The 17,340-nt window shown below is 38.8% G+C and overlaps 1 protein-coding gene across 9 annotated transcripts in view; it reads right to left on the bottom strand.

Moving 5' to 3' along the window:
• Positions 1 to 17,340, bottom strand: part of MBTD1 (mbt domain containing 1) — a 65,284-nt gene that overhangs the window by 38,744 nt on the left and 9,200 nt on the right. For 8 of the 9 annotated variants that reach the window (XR_003525165.2, XM_027624889.2, XM_027624890.2 and 5 more), the window contains one exon: positions 2,259 to 2,460. Coding sequence is in view for 7 of the 9 variants with exons in the window: in XM_027624889.2 (XP_027480690.1) it covers positions 2,259 to 2,412 (154 nt within the window). In the remaining 2 variants the exon portion in view is untranslated. Of the gene's footprint in view, positions 1 to 2,258; positions 2,461 to 17,340 lie in introns of those variants that run through there. The other variant, XM_027624895.2, reaches the window with a different exon arrangement.

Raw genomic sequence — 17,340 nt, 5'->3', positions numbered from 1 at the left:
CAGGGAGGGCCCAATTCTTACCAGTATCCTGCCACACTCAGAGACAGGTCTCCCAGGACCAGCACAGTATGTAGCTCAACCAATGTCCAAAGGGGAAACCTCTGCTGCTGTACTTGCCTTCCATCATCCTGATGGCCAGGCCTGGGGGTCAGCTCCAGTTTTTTGCCCTTAGACCCATGGCCAGGCCTCCAAACCTGGCTTTTGGCTGCTGAGGTTCTATGACAGTTATTCCAGCACAGATCACTGCTACTCTGCTTCCCTTTATCGAGAGAGCCATTAAGAGAAATGTGAAGCTGATTTCATCAATTAGGCCCACCTACAGCCCCAACCTGGGAGTAAGCTTGAAATCACTCCTGGGTCCTCTTCAGGCCCTGAATCATTTTTCAACTGTTAAAATCAGAATGGGATCCTGGCGGACTCACTTCTGAATCTAAGCGGTATCAAACAAGGCTGGATCCTATTCACATTCAGTGTTCTCAAGCATCTCTGGTGTATGTAGCCCCAGCCGGGGCTTCTGGGGATACTTCCTGTCACCCTTGGCTTCAGGCCACCCTGCCTAGCAGGTAACCACATCCCAACTGTACAGACAGAAAAACAGGCTCCGTGGGTCAGAAGCCTGCTCAGGGCCAAAAATTTAACTCCAAATCTGCCTGTTCCACCTTCTTTCCCCTGTGCCCTAGTCTTTGTGATGTCCTTGGAAATGACCTTGTCTGGCTCCCAAGTGAAGTGGGAGTGTGTCCTTCAGCTTTTGCCAATAGGAAGCCTCTTTGCTGACAGCAAGTAACCAGAAGCCAGGACCCTGTGGGAGGCCCTCAGTGAGCACTGACTGATTTAAAACTATGTTCTCAGACACTGCAGTCCCCCAGATGGTTGTATTTCCAAATCTTTCATCTCTAAGCGATGTTTCTTGTGGTTAGTCACCCATGTGCCTGCCACAGCTGAATGGCTCAGCGTTACTCCTTCGAAGTCCTACCTGCCAACCTGTGCTATGACAGTTCCCTTCTTCCACAGGCTTCTCCCACACCTTCCACCTTTGCCCTTCAAAGCCAGCTCAAAGGCTGCCTGCCCTGTGAAGCCCTCTCTGGTTGGACCTAGGGAGAATTCATCACCTGCCCTTCCTGCTCCCATAGCCCTTGCTTGTGCTGTTCCTAAAAGTATATTCAAATCAGCCTCATATATTAAAAAACAAAGTTGGGGTGCCTGGCTGGCTCAGTTGGTGGAGCATGTGACTCTTGATCTTGGGGTTCTAAATTCAAGCCCCAAGCTGGGAGGAGAGATTTCTTAAAAATCTTAAAAAAAAAAAAAAAAAAGTCAACTGCCAATGCACGAAACTGGTTTAATTGGTTTACTGGTAAAGCTGTAGAAAAGATTAAAGAATTTCAGCTATATGCAAAATCAGTATTATTTTCAAAAAAGCTAAAGCAACTGTGTGGCATGAGTGGAAACACAGTGTCCTGAAAAAAGGAGATGAAGGCGGAATTACCTTCTGCCCTAATCACACAGGTGACCAACCACCAGCCTGAGGTGCGTTCCAGGAGATGGGACTTTCAATCCTAAAAACAGGACAGTCTCGGGCAAGTCAGGACAAGCTGTCACCTTACTACCACGTAATCCAAAGTATGCCCGGAAGACGGTGAGCAGGATATATTCAGGAATTAAAATCACTGTGATACTACAAGAAATGACCGAAGCAACTAGAGTTACTCAGAGTGTTCTAGTGTGAAGGGAGATCATTGTAACAAGGATTAGAATTATTCTGGGTACCTTTAAAAGACAAAATTAAGACCCAAAGACAAAATTTAGAGCACGGGTAATTTTGGTCCAATATAAAGGATATTCTGGTAATTATAGATACGTTATCACTGGAAGCGTTAAAACAGAAAACTTCCCATGAGGAATTTTTGTAGAGGATAGAGACTTTACCCTGCAAGTACCTGTCAACTCTACAAGCCCGCGATCCTACACACTCAGTTACACAGGGATTTACTATCTAATGACTGAATTTATGTCCAACATTATGTTTCTCAATAGCCTTTTGTTTTTATTTTGTTCTACTTGCCCTCCGCCAGAATACAGCAGGTAGGCAAGATAAAGAGATCAAACAGAAATCTAATGGTCTTATCTACAACTCTTAAGTTTCGGACTGCCTTTCTTTATTCCTTGAAAAATTCTAAGGAAGGGAAATGACAGAAGAAATGGAACTAAAACATAACCTCCAACATGAAGCTGAATAACAGCGGAAGGCTGTAAACACTCACCCATGCCAGATTTACCATCTGGGTATGTGTACACTTGTCCATTGTTTTTGATAATTGGGAGGTTAGAAGGTAAAGGAGCAACTTCTTCTTCACTCTCCTCAGAGCTGGAGCTGCTACTCGTGTCCTCACTGCAGCTATCATAACCGTCAAACATCCCGAATGAGTCTCTTCTTTTCCTTTCGGAGCGTGAAGAACGTTCAGTCTTAAAAGTAGAAGAAATCAATAATACATGACACAGCACAGATACACCCCCCACCCAAAGGAACTTAGTTCCAATTATGGTAAGTGGTATCTGAAAAATGAAGATCTAGCCCTCAGAAATGATAATTTTATTCTGTAATGGAATGTTTGTTTCAAAACAGAAGCTTTCCTTTCTACAAGGTGCAAATTTATTAGCTACCATGTTAGCTAATAAGAATGTCAACGGTGACAGCAAGAACGCTGAGTGGGATCAGAAGATCACCACGTAATTTAAGCTTTGCCATAAACTAGGTGGGTTACTTCTCTATTAAAAGGAAATTAGATAATTTTAGAAATAATTTAGATATTAACTATTTAAAAATGACAGAAGATAACGTTTGTACATAGGTAGCCCTATCTCATTTTTTTCCTTAGCATAAACAATGGTTAAAAAAACTCCAAGTATCTCAAGCTAAAAACATTATTTTCTTTTCAAAGGAAAAGCACAAAGACACTATTATCATCTTCAGTGAATGCCACACATTTGCTCCTCCAAAAAGATATGCCCTCTCTCAAAGCCCCCCAAGCCCCTCAAAAATAATATTGCCAACTCCAACCTTTCCTGAAATACACTGCAAAACGTCAAGTTTAGTGAGGAGAAAGCAAAAAGAAAATAGGAAAATAAAGAGAAAAAAAATCTTCAGGAAAAAATATAAGGAAACAAAAGCAACATAGGGAGCAAAAAAAACTTCAAAAAAATTTGATATAAACAAACACAGTGAGTTACAACTGGAGTGAAAAGTATCAACCAAAGAATCTTAGTTTGGCACCTATCCTTATTCTTTTGCTTCAGTTAGTATCTTTTGGTATCATTTTATACTTTACGCACAATTTCTTTCCTGGCTAGTTAACTTCCTACCCTGACCAACAACAAAGCTGAAATCTGTCATCTAAAGCCTGACAGAATAAAACCAAGCAAGTGCATCTCCTAGTTTGAGAGACTATCATTTTCAGGTGTGCAGGTATGGAACATTGTACTAAAATGCGAAACTGATTTTCACATGTATCAGGTGTAACTATGAAAGTGACAAAATCAGTTTCTTTTAATCCACACAATGGAAATATTTTATACCCAAATGAATACTCTCTTTTAAGAAGGCCCCTTAGGAGGTTCTACGCCTACTACAATGCGCCTGCTACAATGTGGTTGCTACAGCCTCCAACTTCTTATAGTATTCTTCTTTTAGATCCAATTTAAAAAAGAAAACCGCATCGTGTGTGGTTACTTTGTAATTATTCTGTTTCCCTCAATAGTTTTCCCTAGCTTGATTACCCATCTTATTTAACAGATCTGGTTCTGAATAACTTGCAGGTATTTAAATTCAAAGAATCAAAATCCGCTACCACCAGATTTCAAAAGAAGAAGATTCTGAAGGCAATGCCAAAAGAAAGTCTAGCAACATTTTGAACTGATAAGGTGATAAAGAATGGGATAGTCCTTGTTTGAGGGAAGGGTGGTGCTAACAGCACAGAATTCAGACAGCCCTAGGTTTGACTCTCAGCTTTGCCATTCATTAGCTATGAACTTAGCTGTGAAACAAGTTATGAGCTTCTTCTCTTATTCATTCAACATTCAACAACTATTTATCAATTTTTCAACAACAAATTTATCAATTTATCAATATTTGTGTGTCTCACAGTAGCAGAGGCTAAAGATAGAGCAGGGTACAGAGCAGACAAAATTCATGCTTCTCACAAACGTTACCAGACTACTGGCAAGAGGAATCCAAGCAAGGCCACGGGAAGGCAGGGTCAAACTGAGGCAGGAGTAGTCAGCTAAGACTCAGGGGTGAGGAAAGGCTTTGGTGAGATAAGACCCCGACGCCAGAAAGGGCAGCCAATTGAATATCTGGTCCTGGGATGTTCTAGGCAAAGCAGAGAACAAGACAAAGGCTTTCAGCCTGGAATATAATATACTTGGCAAACTGAAAGGCCAGCGTGGCTGGTGCCCAGTGTGAGAGGTGTACGAGATGGGGTTGGAGGAGGGTATAGAGGCCACATCACGAGGACCCTTGAAGGCCAAGGTAAAGAAATGATACATTCTTTTTTCCTCAGGGCAATGGAAAGACATTATGAAATATTTATCACGGTGTCTGGAATGCACACTTAATAAACACTGGCTAGAACTTTAAGTTCTAGTAGATTCATACAGCCCACGTCCATGCAGAGATGATCTTTTATACCCATAGTTTTCATATAAGCTCGTTCACTTTACAGCCTGCTTGGTTAGCAGCTAATGCATATTTATTGACCCTTAAATGTCAGTGCAGAATCTTATTTGGACTCAACTTATCAGCGAATATAACCCTGCAATTTCAGGGGATCAATGAGAACGAACATCCTGGTTTCAACATTACAAGACTTTTTAACATTAAAAAAATAAAAGTATTATGGTCAAATACATTTGGAAAATTTTCCTTACTTCAAGGCCTCTTTAAACCTTCAATATACTTATGAACATTATGATAATTTAAGAGGGATATATAGCATGCAGTATTTTCCAAAGCATCTTCAAAGACTAATGATCTAGAGAAATGCTAACCTTTTCCATGGTTCCAGCACACAGAAAATGATCATCTATACAACGCAAGGGTTATAAGCCCCTGAATGCACTCAGTCTGAGGCCTCTGACTATCCCAAGTATTGCAGGGATGAATTATCTTGACAAATCCAAGACACACTAGCTGGGAAGCTATATTCTACTTGGGAAATGGTGTTCCGTCAGTATTTTTTTCTTAGATTATGACAGAATACTAATGAACTATACATATGAGCTGTAATCAACTTATTCTATGTTAAACTTAGCATTTGCTGCAGGGGAACTTAATTGGAAACCCCTGCATCAGACGAAAATCCCTAAGGGGGCTGCAACTTCAATGAAAGGGTAGGTGGGAAAAAAAAATGTGACTACATGCAAAAGAGAACCTACAAGTGAGCCTTTCCTGCCCATGCTCTGGGTGGAGAGGCTACTCTGGGATTTTTGTTTTTTTAAGATTTTATTTATTTAGGGGTGCCTGGGTGGCTCAGTTGTTTAAGTGTCTGCCTTCAGCTCAGGTCATGATCCCAGAGTCCTGGGATCGAGCTCAGCGGGAAGCCTGCTTCTCCACTCTCCCACGCCCCCTGCTTGTGTTCCCTCTCTCGTGGTCTCTGTCAAATAAATAAATAAAATCTAAAAAAAAAAAAAAGATTTTATTTATTTATTTGACAGAGAGAGAGCACAAGCAGGGGGAGGGCAGGCAGATGGAGAAGCAGGCTCTCCGTGGAGCAGGGAGCCTAATGCGGGGCTCAATCCCAGGACCCTGGGATCACGACCTGAGCCGAAGGCAGATGCCCAACCGACTGAGCCACCGAAGTGCCTTTTTTTTTTTTAAGATTTTATTTATTTTTATTTGACACAGAGAGAGAGAGAGAGAGCACAAGCAGGGGGTGCAGCAGGCAGAGGGAGAGGGAGAAGCAGACTCCTGCCTGAGCAGGGAGCCAGATGTGGGGCTCGAACCCAGAGCCCTGGGATCATGACCTGAGCTGAAGGCAGATGCTTAACTGACTGAGCCACCCAGGCGCCCCCACGAACTGTTTAAGAAGAAATAAAAAGGGGCACTTGGGTGGCTTACTCTTGATCTCATGGTTGTGGGACTGAGACCTGCACTGGGTTCCTTGCTCAGCAGGGAGTCTGCTTGAGATTCTCCTCTCCCTCTGTGCCACCCTCTTTCCTGCACACAATGTGTATGCATGTTCTTCTCTCTCTGACATAAATCTTAAAAAAAGAAAAATATTATTAAAAAATGAACAAAGGAATAAAAAGCAATCAGGCAGACCTGACAAGAACCAAATGTAACTTCTGTAAATGAAAAATGTAACCTGTGGGGCACCTGGGAGGCTTCGATGGTTAAGCGTCTGCCTTTGGCTCAGGTCATGATCCCAGGGTCCTGGGATCAAGCCCCATGTCAGGCTCCTTTTGGAGCCTGCTTCTCCCCCTCACTCTGCCTGTGATACCTACCACCTATCACCCATTCCATTCCTATTTACCTAAAATGAAAAGATATATCCACACAAAGATGTGTGTGTGTGTGTGTGTGTGTGTGTGTGTGTGTGTGTACACATACATGAATGGTCGTACTAGCTCAAAAATAGAAACAACCCAAATATTAACAGGTGAATGAACAAATTATGCTCTGCCTACTTGTGTCCTCTATCTTTGTCAAATAAATAAATAAAATCTTAAAAATATGTATAACTGCTGTAATGAAAAAAACACCCACCACCAAAACACCTCAATGGATGGGCTGAATTGCAGATCAGACATGGCTAAAAAAGAAATGGGGAAATGGAAGATAAACATTAAGAAAATACCCAAAACACTGCAAAGAAGAACAGAAACATAGAAAAAAAGTTAAAAGAGCATAACATGCAAAGATCTAATAAATGTCTAATATGAATTCTCAAAGGAGAGAATATGGAAATGCTGAATGAGAGACTGGCTAAGAATTCTACAAAAACTTTGAAAACAAATTCAGACAGGACTACCACATATATTAAACACAAGAAAAAGAAAACCACATTTAAACAGATCATAGTACCAGTGCAAAACACTAGCGAGAAGATTTAAAAAGGGACCAATCACACAGTGAATCTCACTCATCAAAAAGTCCAACCTCAGGCTCATTCAGTCCAATCAGTGGCTTAGTGAGAGGTAAGGATCACCAATCATTTAAAAAAGGCCTCTGAGGGGCGCGTGGGTGGCTCAGTTGGTTGGGCTCTCTCGTGGGCTCTCTCACTCACTCTATCTCTCAAATGAATAAATAAAATCTTAAACAACAAAAAAAAGAAAGGCCTCTGAGAATGTGAAAGACCAAAACAAATCTTCAGGAAAAAAAAATCTACAAGGAAACAGAAGCAATGTAGGGAGAAAAAACAAAAAAACCTTCAGAAACGAAATTAATGGGGCACCTGGGTGGCTCAGTTGGTTAAATGTCTGCCTTTGGCTCAGGTCACGATCCTGAGGTCCTGGGATTGAGCCCTCCATCGGGCTCCCTGCTCCATGGGGAGTCAGCTTCGCCCTCTGCCCCTCCCCCCTGCTCATGTGCTCTCTCATAAATAAAACAAAAATCTTTTAAGAAAAATATGAAATTAATTCTTCAGGGACATAAGAATAGGTAGGATACCACCAGGGAACAAGTTCTTGAAATTTAAAAACAGAAGAGGCAACATAATCTCGATGTTGTACATCTGAAACCAATGTAACAATGTGTCAACTACATCCGAATAAAAAAATTAAAAAGAAAAAAGACAAAAAGAAAAAAGGTTAATTCAGTGGAAAAAAGATAGTCTTTTCAACAAAAGGTGCTGGATCAAATACATTACCAAATTAAAAAAAAAAACAGAAGAAAACCCAATTCTGATCTATACTTCACCTCATCTACAAAAATTAACTCAAAATGGATCACAGACCTAAACGTAAGAACTCAAACTATAAAACTTCTAGAAAAAAAAATAGGAGAAAATCTTCATGACCTTAGGTAGGCATAAAATTTTTGGATAGGACATCAGAAATATGATCCATAAATGAAAAATACTAAGTTGGATTTATCAAAATTAAAAACTGGTCCTTGGAAGGCACTATTAAGAGAATAAGACAAGACAGACTGGAGAACAATATTTGCAAATCACGTATCTGATAAAGGATCGGTATCTAGGACATACCAAAACTCAATAACTGGGACAGTCCAATTAAAAAACAGGCACAATATCTCAACAAACAATTCAGAGATATACGGATGGCAAATAAGGACATGAAAAGATGCTCAACAGCACTGGTCATTAGGAAAATGCAAACTAAAACCATGAGACACTCATACATCTATTAGATTGCCCCAAATTAAAAAAAAAAAAACCAAAAACCCAAAACACCAACCCTCTACAGTCTATGTAGCAAATGGAACTCTCAAACACTGCAGATGGGAAGGTAAAAGCATTTTGTAAAAGAGACAGTTAAAATGTTAAATACATACCACCTATCACCCATTCCATTCCTATTTACCTAAAATGAAAAGATATATCCACACAAAGATGTGTGTGTGTGTACACATACATGAATGGTCGTACCAGCTCAAAAACAGAAACAACCCAAATATTAACAGGTGAATGAACAAATTATGCCATATCCACAGTGATTCCATATTGAGGCTCAGCAATAAAAAGGAATGAGTTGATATATACAACATGGATAAGTCTCAAAATAATTACACCGAGTTTAAAAAACCAGACAAGAGCACATGCTGTATGACTCCATTTATATAAAACTTTAGAAAATGCAAACTGTTTTTGCATTTCTTTCATTTTTACTTAATGTTGTATTTCCATTCCAAGGTCCCACATTACATTTAGTTGTCATGTCCCCTAAAGCTCCTCTTGGCTATGACAATTTCCCAGGTTTTCCTGGTTTTTGATGACTTTTGAGGAGTACCTGGTCAGGTATTTTGTTGAATGATCCTCTACTGCGATTTGTCTCATAATTTCCTCAGGACCAGACTGGGGCTGTTTTTGGAAAAAAGGTCAGCAGTACTGCGAAGTACCCTTTGTATCAAAGGGTACATAGTACTAACATAACTTACCACTGTTGGGATTGACCTTGATCACCTCTACCTGAAGCAGTATTTTTCAGGTTTTTCTCTGTTATAAAATTACTCCTAGCCCCTCTCCATACTGTACTTTTCGGAAGTGACTTTGTGAAGTCCACACTTACAAAGTGGGGAGTTATGCTCCCTCTCCTTGACAGCTGTGCATCCACACAAATAATTTCGATTTCTTCCGCATAGATTTCCTCGTTTTGGGTTTATGTGAGGTTTTCTCTCAGGTTGTGTATCTCCAGTTGAAATACTACTGATGCTGTCTCTTAGGGTAGCAAATTCAGATTATGTGATTTCCACCTGCCTCCTATTGGTGATGAGAAGTTAGAAGGCATGGTCCAGGTGTGGTCTGGTTCTCTGTTGTCGTTTTACTATTCTCCCTCTTTTAATAAGCAATCTGTGGAGAGATACTTAAAGACCATGCAAATATTCTGTTCATCAAAATTTCACTCTAGATTTGGCATCCAATGAGGATCTTGCTCAATCTGAAACTAGCATTTTCCAGCCCCAGAGTTTCTTCCATATTCTCATTTGGCATTCTTCTGTAGGAAAGATCCCTCTTTTTTCTCGTATTATGGGTATCCACTCATGGATTCCTACTTTTCAGTGGCTTATAATTCATTATAGTCCTTAGTTATCTGGGAACTCCAACTGTTCCAGATTTAGCCAGTGGGAGCCCCATCAAGCCGACTCGTATCATTGTGACAAGCCTCTATCATTGTTTGGGCAATTCCTTACTTTCTGGCATACCAAGATACTCCAGGATTATCTTATACTCATTTTCCTGTCCCAACCCTAGAATCAACCATTTCTTCCTAAGAGCCCCAGTTTCTTTTGGTGGGGGCTATCAGAAATAAAGATGTGGCATTCCGCATGCTCAGTGCTACTGAGGTCTCTTTCTGTCTCTGGGTCCTTCAGTAGATGGAACTGGAATACATACATGTATGTGACATGTCATATGTATACACACATGTATCTTAGAAAATCATGAGTTCACACTTTTAACTCCAATTCCAATCCATCTGTTAGGGCTTTTCCTCATCTTCCCACATCTGTATTTGGAGCTTTCTTCTTCCACAGTGAAAACCATGGCTCCCACACCAATTACACATACTCATTTGCTCAATCCTTCTATATATTTATATAGTTGCAGAAGCATTACATCCACACTGCTACAAAAACCAAACTTATGAGTGAGAATTTCTTTGTAGTCCCATCTCCCTAAACTGAAGGTCAGAGTATTTAAGAGTTACTTGGATTATTTATTTCTCCCTCCTTCAATGTGGTTATATTACTGATTTAAACAAGCTGAGTTTGGTTTTTAGTCTTCCCTGCCATCCTTACTGAATTAATTCCATTTCTGGGGCCTATCTAAAAAACTGCCCTGCTTACAAACATAAAGAACTATATAAAAAGTTACAACTTGGAAAAATGTTGTTTCCTGCCCCTGCCTCACCATCCACCTTTGCAGGCGGGTAACCTAGTTCATCCCTCTTGAGTGTGTCTATTTTGAAAAGGTAAATAGGTATATTTATTTTCTTATTCTTCTTTCTTACAGAGAAGGCCATACACTAAATTTCTCTGTCCTTTGCTTTTATTAATTCAGAAATATATCCTGGGGGCACCTGGGTGGCTCAGTTGGTTAAGCAACTGCCTTCAGCTCAGGTCATAATCCTGGAGTCCCTGGATCGAGTCCGGCATCGGGCTCCCTGCTCAGCAGGGAGTCTGCTGCTCCCTCTGACCCTCCCCCTTCTCATGTGCTCTCTCTCTCTCTCATTCTGTCTCAAATAAATAAATAAAATCTTAAAAAAAAAGAGAAAAGAAATATATCCTGGAAGGGCGCCTGCGTGGCTCAGATGGTTAAGCGTCTGCCTTCGGCTCAGGTCATGATCCCAGCCAGGGTCCTGGGATTGAGTCCCACATCGGGCTCCCTGCCCCTTGGGAGCCTGTTTCTCCCTCTGCATCTATCTCTCTGTCTCTCATGAATAAATACAAAAATAAAAAATCTTAGGAAAAAAAAAAGAGGGCGCCTGGGTGGCTGAGTTGGTTGAGCAACTGCCTTCGGCTCAGGTCATGATCCTGGAGTCCCAGGATCGAGTCCCCCATCAGGCTCCCTGCTCAGCAGGGAGTCTGCTTCTCCCTCTGGCCCTCGCCCCTCTCATGCTCTCTCTATCTCATTCTCTCTCTCAAATAAATAAAATCTTAAAAAAAAAGAGAAATATATCCTGGAAATCATTCCATTTCAGTGCACAGACATCTTCCTTCTTTTTTCAACTGTACAGTACTCCACTGTGTGTGTTTACTCGATCAATCTCCTTTGGACAGTTAGCAGTTTTCAATGTTTTGCAATTACAAATATTGCTTCAACGAACAAACTTATTATACATGCGTGTATACACATACATTTAAAACTGCCTGAGGTATACTCTCAGAGTATATTCTGTGGGTTGAAGAGTGAATGTGTATGTAATTTAGTTAGGTAATACCAAATTTCCCTCCATAGAAATTTTACCATTTTGCATTTGCATGAGCAACAAGAGTATTTTTGTCAATATAATGGATGAAAAATGGTATGTTAGTGTAGTCATTTTTTTTTTAAACTTTCTACTTGGAAAGAACTTCAAACTTCTAGGAAAGTTGGAAAACAGTACAATGAAATCCTGTGTAGTCCACTCAGATTTGCCAATTATTAACATTTTGCCTCATTTGTTTTATTCTCTCTAAATATATAGGTATTTTGCTAAACCATCTGAGAGGAAGTTGCATACATATCTTTTTGTCCACCCCAAATTCAGTATGCATTTTCTAAAAATAAAATTGTTCTCTCATAACTACCGCATAGTTAACAGTTTCAGGAAATTTAACATTAATGTGATACTTTCCCCCAATTTACCATCCATAGTCCAATGGACCCAATAATGTCCTTTATATAGCATTCTTTCGTTCAGTCCAGGATCCCATGTCATATTTGTCTCCTTAGTTTCCTTTAATCTGGAAGATTACTTCTGAATAATGCAGGCTCTCTCTCCACCTTTTTAATATAATGTTTCTCATTTGAGGCTCCTCATGTTTCCTCACTGGATCAAGTTATATACCCCCATAGTACTACGTAAGAGGGATAACCTTCTCAGAACATTACATCCAGAGGCATAAGATGCCTATCTGGCCCTCTCTGCTGTTAATTTTAATCATTCTTTCAAGGCATTTTCCACTGTACACTTACTGTATTTCTCCTTGCAACTAATAAGCAATCTTGCAGACATATTTAAAAACATGCAAATACTGTTTTTCATTGAAATCTCGCTCCACCCCATCCCTAAAGTTAGCATCCAATAACTCCTGCCAAACCAAACATTATGATGGCTACAAAATGACTTTGTGATTCTAGTACTCTTTTACCAGTCAGCACAGAATTCTTCCATCATCCTCCTTATATATTTACCCACCTACCTACCTTTATCATCAGCATGAATTCACGCCTCTTTTTTACCCCAATGGTTTATAATCCATTACTGTCCCTATTTTGGGGCTCAAATGATCCCATATCCAGCTACCTGGATTCCCTCAAACTGGCTCCTGAATCCCTCTGACATGTTCTCATCAATATTTATTAAGTATTGCCTTACTTTCTAGCATATCAAGACATTCCAGGATCATTTTGTACCTACATTGTTCAACCATTTCTCCAAGGAGCTCTCATTCTTTTCAGTGAGGACTGGTATTAAAAACCAAGATGTGCTCAGTTTTGTTTTACACAGAGCCATTTTTGTATCTTCTTTTGTATGTCTATGCGACGTGTGTTCTTTTGCCCTTTTTTCTTTAGGGTTTTTAGTCTCTTAGATGTTTTTTTCAAAGTTCTGTGTATTTAGGAATTTACCCTTTGTAAAATATGGCAAATTTTGATTTTGCTTATAAAGTTTTCATGAAATTAAAAAATTTTTAACCGCAGTAAAATTTATCAGTATTCTTTTAAACTTGATTTTGACTCAGAAAACTTTTCCTTATGACCACTGTATAGGAAGGTTCCCCATATTTTGTTATTTGTGCATTTTTTAATATCTAGACCTCTGATCCATTTGGAGTTTATTCTTACGCATGGTGTGAAGAAATGATCTGGTATCTTTTCCTAAGTGGCGCTCTAATGGTGCCAAGACCTGTTATTCTTCCCTCTTAATGTTTTGATATTCTTGCATGCTTATTTTTCCAAATGAATTCCAGTATTAACTAGTTTAGCTCTATACCAAAAATTGTTGGTATTATTAGGATCTCATTACATTTATTAACTCAGGAAGAAAGTGACATCAGGAGGTTGAGAGTTCCTAACCAAAAAACAAGGGATGTCTTTCCAATTGTTTAGTTATACCTTGTGTCTTTAAGAAATGTTTTAGTTTGCTTTATGTAGATTTTTGTTAAAATCAAATTCTTAGGAATTTAAATATCTTACTTTTTGTTGCTTTGTAATGCAATCTTCCCTCTTGTTATATTGTATAATTGGTTACTGAATACATGAAGATTTATTTTATATCCTTCAGTCTTGCTAAATTACTTTGAAATAGTTTTGTCATTGGTTTTCTGGGGCTTTCCAGATAACTATCCTGTCATCTGCAAACAAACTTTTCTTTCTTTTCCCATTACTATGCCAATTGTTCTCTCTTTCCTGTCTGTTGTTCTTCATATTTGCAGTACAATGTTATATACCAGAGACAATGAACATCCTCATTTTGTTTATGATTTCAGTGTCTATCATAAGATGCTGGCCTTAGGATTTAGGTGTATGTATGCATGTATGCTTATCTGTATTTATGAAAGTCATGTTAAGGATCTATCAATTCCTGTTTTTTTAAAACTTTAAAGTTAGGAACAGGTGCTGAATTTTGCCACAGATTTTTTCAGCATCTATAAAGAGAATATGATTTTTCTCCTTAGACCCATTAATATGGTGAACTGTATCAAAAGAGTTCCAAATACTGAATCATCTTTGTATTCCTACTATAAACCTCACTTCATCATGATGTATTTTCTTAATGTAGTGTGATAGACTGCACAATATTTAGGCTTTTGCATTGATATTCATAAATATCTGTAATTTTCATTTTTGCACCACCTTTAACAGGTTTAGAAATTGGTATTACTCTTGCTTCATAAAATTATAAAGTTTGTACAAAAAAAACTGGAAAGTTCTTCGGCATTTTCTATGTTCTGAAGTAATTTACGTAGCGTTGGGAATGTATGGGCTCTAAAGGTTTTGTAGAATTCCCTTGTGAAATCACATAGGTCTGGTGTTTTGTGGGATAGCTCCTTGATAAATTTGTTTCTTCTATTAAGTTAAAAACATTTTTTAAAAATTTTATTTATTTTTATTTTTTGAGAGGGAGAGCAGAGGAGGTGGGGCAGAGGGAGAGAGAGAATCTTAGGCAGGATCCACGCCAGCACGGAGCCTGACATGGGGCTTGATCTCTCGACCCTGAGATCATGATCTGAGCGGAAAATTAAAAGTCTGACACTTAACTGACTTAGCCACCCAGGCACCCACTCCCCCCCCCCTTTTTTAAGCTGGGTGTGGAGCCCAAAGTGGGTCTTGAACTCACAACTCTGAGATCAAGACCTGAGCTGAGATCAAGACTTGGGACACTTACCTGGCTGAGCCACCCTGGCACCCGTTTTTTAAAAATCTCTAATGAGGTTCTCTTAAACTGTATCTTCCTAAGAATCCACTTCACCTAGGTTTTCAAGTTTATTTGCATAGAAGTGTGTAAAATGGTTGCATAAGATTTTCTCAATTTCTTCTGTACCAAGTTCTTTTCCCCTTGTCATTTATTTTGTATATTTTGTGTTGTTTTTTTTTTTCCTCCTTGATTAAACTAGCCAGTGGCTTATCCTGGACCTAAATCGATTCATCAATCTGGTGTATAGTTTTTCTGTTAATTCATTAATTTCTACTTTCATCTTTAATTTTTTGTGTTTTTTGCCCCCCTTTGGCTTACTTTGTTCTTTTTTTCATTTCTGATTTGGGAATTATTTTCATTCTTTTTTTCTTTACTGTGATAAAGTAACCAGATTAGGTCCAAGATGGAGTTGCTCAGGCTAAGCCACCTCAGCAAACAAAGATTTAGGATCGAAGTTTCTATATTCCCCTCTCCCTGAAAAGGCAGGCCTAGGTAATTCATCAGTGAGTGCCCGCACAGCATACACTGCCTGACCCAGATCCAAGACTTCCCTTTGCTCCAGTAAGAAAAGCAACCCAGCTTAACCAACCAGCAAATGCCCAGTGTAACTTCCTTGTTCCCACCCACTTTGGTCTATGATAACCTCTTGCTTTGAAAAGCAATTCGGACGGCGCTCCTTTCTATCTGCTAGATTGGATGTTGCACAATTTACCAATGGCTGAATAAAGTAAGATTTTAAAAATTTACTTACTATAACAAATAAATATTTAGGACTATGAATTTTCCTCTGCTCATTGCCCTCAATGTATTCCACAGATTCTTATATGTAGTATTTTCATTATAATTTTTTAGGAACTTTTTCATTTGTTTACATTCCCCCTTTACCCAAGAGTTTTTTTTAATTGAGACATAATTTTGAATGTGTATCAAGATGCAGAAATTATCTGTCATTCCAGAAAGCACCCTCATGTCCTTTCCCATTCAATCCTCCTCCTCCCCCAGAAGTTCTAGTACTAGGAGTTAATTTTGCATATATTTTGCATGTATTTAAACGGAATAAAATGCTATAGACATTTTTATATCTAATTTAGCTCACTCAGCATAGTATTTTTGAGATTTATCCATACTATTATACATATGAATGGTTCATTGCTTTTTACTGCTAATATTGCATTTTTTTTTAAAGATTTTGTCAGAGAGAGAGCACGCATGTGCACACACAAGCAGGGGGAGTGGCAGGCAGAGGGAGAAGTAGGCTCCCTGCTGAGCAAGGAGCCCAATGCAGGACTCGACCCCAGGACCCTGAGATCATGACCTGAGCCAAAGGCAGACGCTTAACTGACTGAGCCACCCAGGTGTCCCGCTAATAATATTGCACTTCAACAATATATGTTTATCCATTCTCCATCCAGATTTGACTACTTTGAAGAAAGTCATTATGAACATTCTTGTACAAGGCTAACACATAATAAGAGGCTTCTAAATTTCAAGGTGGTAATGCCCTTCTGCTTTTTGTTTTCTTGTATGGGACCTACTGATGTTTTCTTAACTATGAACAATTTTTGTGAATATTTTGTGTTTGAGAGAGCATATTGTTTTTAGGATGCTGTGATAGATATACCTAAAGATCTGCCTCATTATATTTAGATCTTTTATATCCCAACTGTCTACAGCCCCTATCTTGTGCTGAGAGTGTCAGTGTCCAATTTTTAGTGATTACTGGCATTTCTTACAGTTTTTGTTTTGTAAAGATTATTGCTGTCATTTGATGCATATGTATTTATAACTGTTAATACCTTTGTGAGTTGTGGGTTTTAGTATTACAAACTGTCCTCCTTTGTTGTCTAATGCTTTTTGGTTTAACTTCTACTTTGGTATCAGCATTGCCAATCCTGCTTTCATATTATTTCTATTTGCTTGGTTGATCTTTGCCCATCTTTTTAACTGTTTTAAAGGGACTCTTATGTTGTAAAGTTGGATTTTGATTTTGTTCCTTTTATTTTTATTGAACTATGACATATAATAAGTTCATTGGCTTTTGATTTTTGAGCCAATCTGAAAATCTTTTTATTGGTGAGAGAATCCTCATTGATGAGACCGGTAGGTTTGATTTCAATTCTGTCATATTATTTTGTTATAATTACTGTGTGTATCACATGATTTTCCATGATGGTTTTCTTTGGCCTTTTAAACATTTCAGTGTTTTTAAAGGTTTGTATTTTTTCCTAATGCTTATCTTTGAATCTTTATTTCCATGTATCATTTTTCTTAGCTAATCTTTTCTTTCAGTTTCTCATGGTATATCGTTTGAGTCCCTTGTGATAGTTAACCTATAATCATCAGTCTTAATCTAAGTTTTCTTTTCCTTTCCCCTCCCACATTTTTTAGCTGCCCTCTTTCTACTTTGCAGAACCTGTAACATTTACGTACTATTCTACCTATGTCTCTACTCCTGATTTTAACTTTAGCTCAAACAGATAGATGAAATCACTGTCAATCTTTTTTTGCAGAAGATTTCCAACACATCTCTTTTAGATGAAGCTTATCCTT

Source organism: Zalophus californianus, chromosome 16, assembly GCF_009762305.2.
Source record: "Zalophus californianus isolate mZalCal1 chromosome 16, mZalCal1.pri.v2, whole genome shotgun sequence".
In the NCBI taxonomy this organism is placed as follows: Eukaryota; Metazoa; Chordata; class Mammalia; order Carnivora; family Otariidae; genus Zalophus; species Zalophus californianus.
This window is presented reverse-complemented; position numbering and strand designations above follow the sequence as displayed.